The sequence below is a fragment of the Trichoderma citrinoviride genome, assembly GCF_003025115.1.
Source record: "Trichoderma citrinoviride strain TUCIM 6016 unplaced genomic scaffold BBK36scaffold_292, whole genome shotgun sequence".
NCBI classification, from domain to species: Eukaryota; Fungi; Ascomycota; class Sordariomycetes; order Hypocreales; family Hypocreaceae; genus Trichoderma; species Trichoderma citrinoviride.
Window position 1 is genome coordinate 1 of NW_020195000.1, and position 1,544 is coordinate 1,544.

The window sequence follows — 1,544 nt, forward strand, 5'->3', positions numbered from 1 at the left end:
CTTGTGGTTCATCCAACAGTTTCCCAACCCGTCGGCTTGGTTCAGCGCACGCCTAAGGTATACGCGCTCGTGCGCGGTCATGTCCATGGTTGGTACGATCCTCGGCCTGGGAGATCGGCACGGAGAGAACGTCAACTTGGAGGAGGGGAGCGGAGGAGTCTTCCATGTAGACTTTAACTGTCTCTTCGACAAGGGCCTCACCTTTGCCAAACCAGAGCGCGTACCATTCCGCCTCACGCACAACATGGTGGCCGCCATGGGCATCTACGGTTACGAGGGGCCTTTCCGAAAGTCATCCGAGCTGACGCTGAGCATTCTGCGCCAGCAGGAAGAGACGCTGGTGACGATCCTGGAGGCGTTCATTTACGATCCCACGCTGGATCTGCAGAAGGACAAGCGAGCGGCGAAGAGGAGTGAATTCGGGGTGAAGCTGCAGCCGCAGAGTGTGGTGGACAGCATCAAGAGAAAGGTCAAGGGGCTGCTGCCGAACGAGAGCATCCCTTTGAGTGTGGAGGGACAGGTGGAGGAGTTGATTAAGCAGGCGGTCAACCCGAGGAACCTGGCGGCCATGTATATCGGATGGTGCCCATTTTTGTAGGGATTTTGCCATGCTGGAGGATGTATGTTTCTACCTACCTACTTACTGCTTTGGTAGAGTGGGTGTTGCTTTTGAAAAGGGGCGGGATGTGTTGACGAGAATAAGCACCTATACTCACATGATGATAATATCTACCCTGTCTCATTCTTGAAAAATCCGCCTTGTCTATTCGACTCTGTTCTTGTGTGATTGTATTGTCTTTACTGGATTTACAGGCCTCGTCTGTTCCTCCAGTAACTACAGGTGACAGACAGGTCAAGCTGCGTACAAAGCATCCAATGTCACAGGCAATCTCCAGCGCTGCACCAGAATCGCTCTCCTTGCCCCCCATCAGCCACACGCCTCTTGTCAACTGCTTGACCTGCTCTTTTCTTCTCTGGATGCAATTCAGCTTCCAATCAACCGTTATGAACGTATCAGTGCATTTGCGCCCAATTTCCTGCATCGCCAGCACTGCGTCAGCCCCCCAGAAGCGCTGTAAGTGAGCCCTGAGCTGAACCGTCACAAGCCTTCCAATCCTCTCTTAGCCGACGCGACGCGCCACCCCCAAATTACCAGATAACAGGCAGCTCCTTCCCCAGCCCTCTCCTTCCCTCTCTACACCACACAAAAAACCTCTTCCTTTCCGCCCTCGTTTTTTCCTCTCTCTCTCTCTTTTCTTCTTTCACACTCACCATCATCACTTCTATGCGATTTTATTAGCATCTCATCTGCTTCATTTATTTCTCTGATAGTTCCGTTGTCGCGCTTGTTGCAGGTCCTGTTGGCATTAGAGCAGCAGCTCGGCCACCGACTTTTTCCCTACAGCGGCGCATCTTAGCCCGTCTGGCATCAGACTTGCGCAACAGGCAACAGCGCCATATTCCCTGCTCTCCATCTGATCTCACAGCACTGCCGAGACCTGGTTTGATTGCAGTGTGCAGACATGGGTGAATATCGCATTGGT

At 52.8% G+C, this 1,544-nt stretch overlaps 1 protein-coding gene across 1 annotated transcript; it reads left to right on the top strand.

The window, feature by feature from the left end:
• Positions 1-4: 4 nt before the first annotated feature.
• BBK36DRAFT_1131513 (hypothetical protein) lies at positions 5-598 on the top strand (the record flags this gene model as incomplete). Its single annotated transcript, XM_024891989.1, has 1 exon — positions 5-598. A coding segment is annotated over one exon (594 nt), but the record flags the coding sequence as incomplete, so codon positions are not given.
• Positions 599-1,544: the final 946 nt, after the last annotated feature.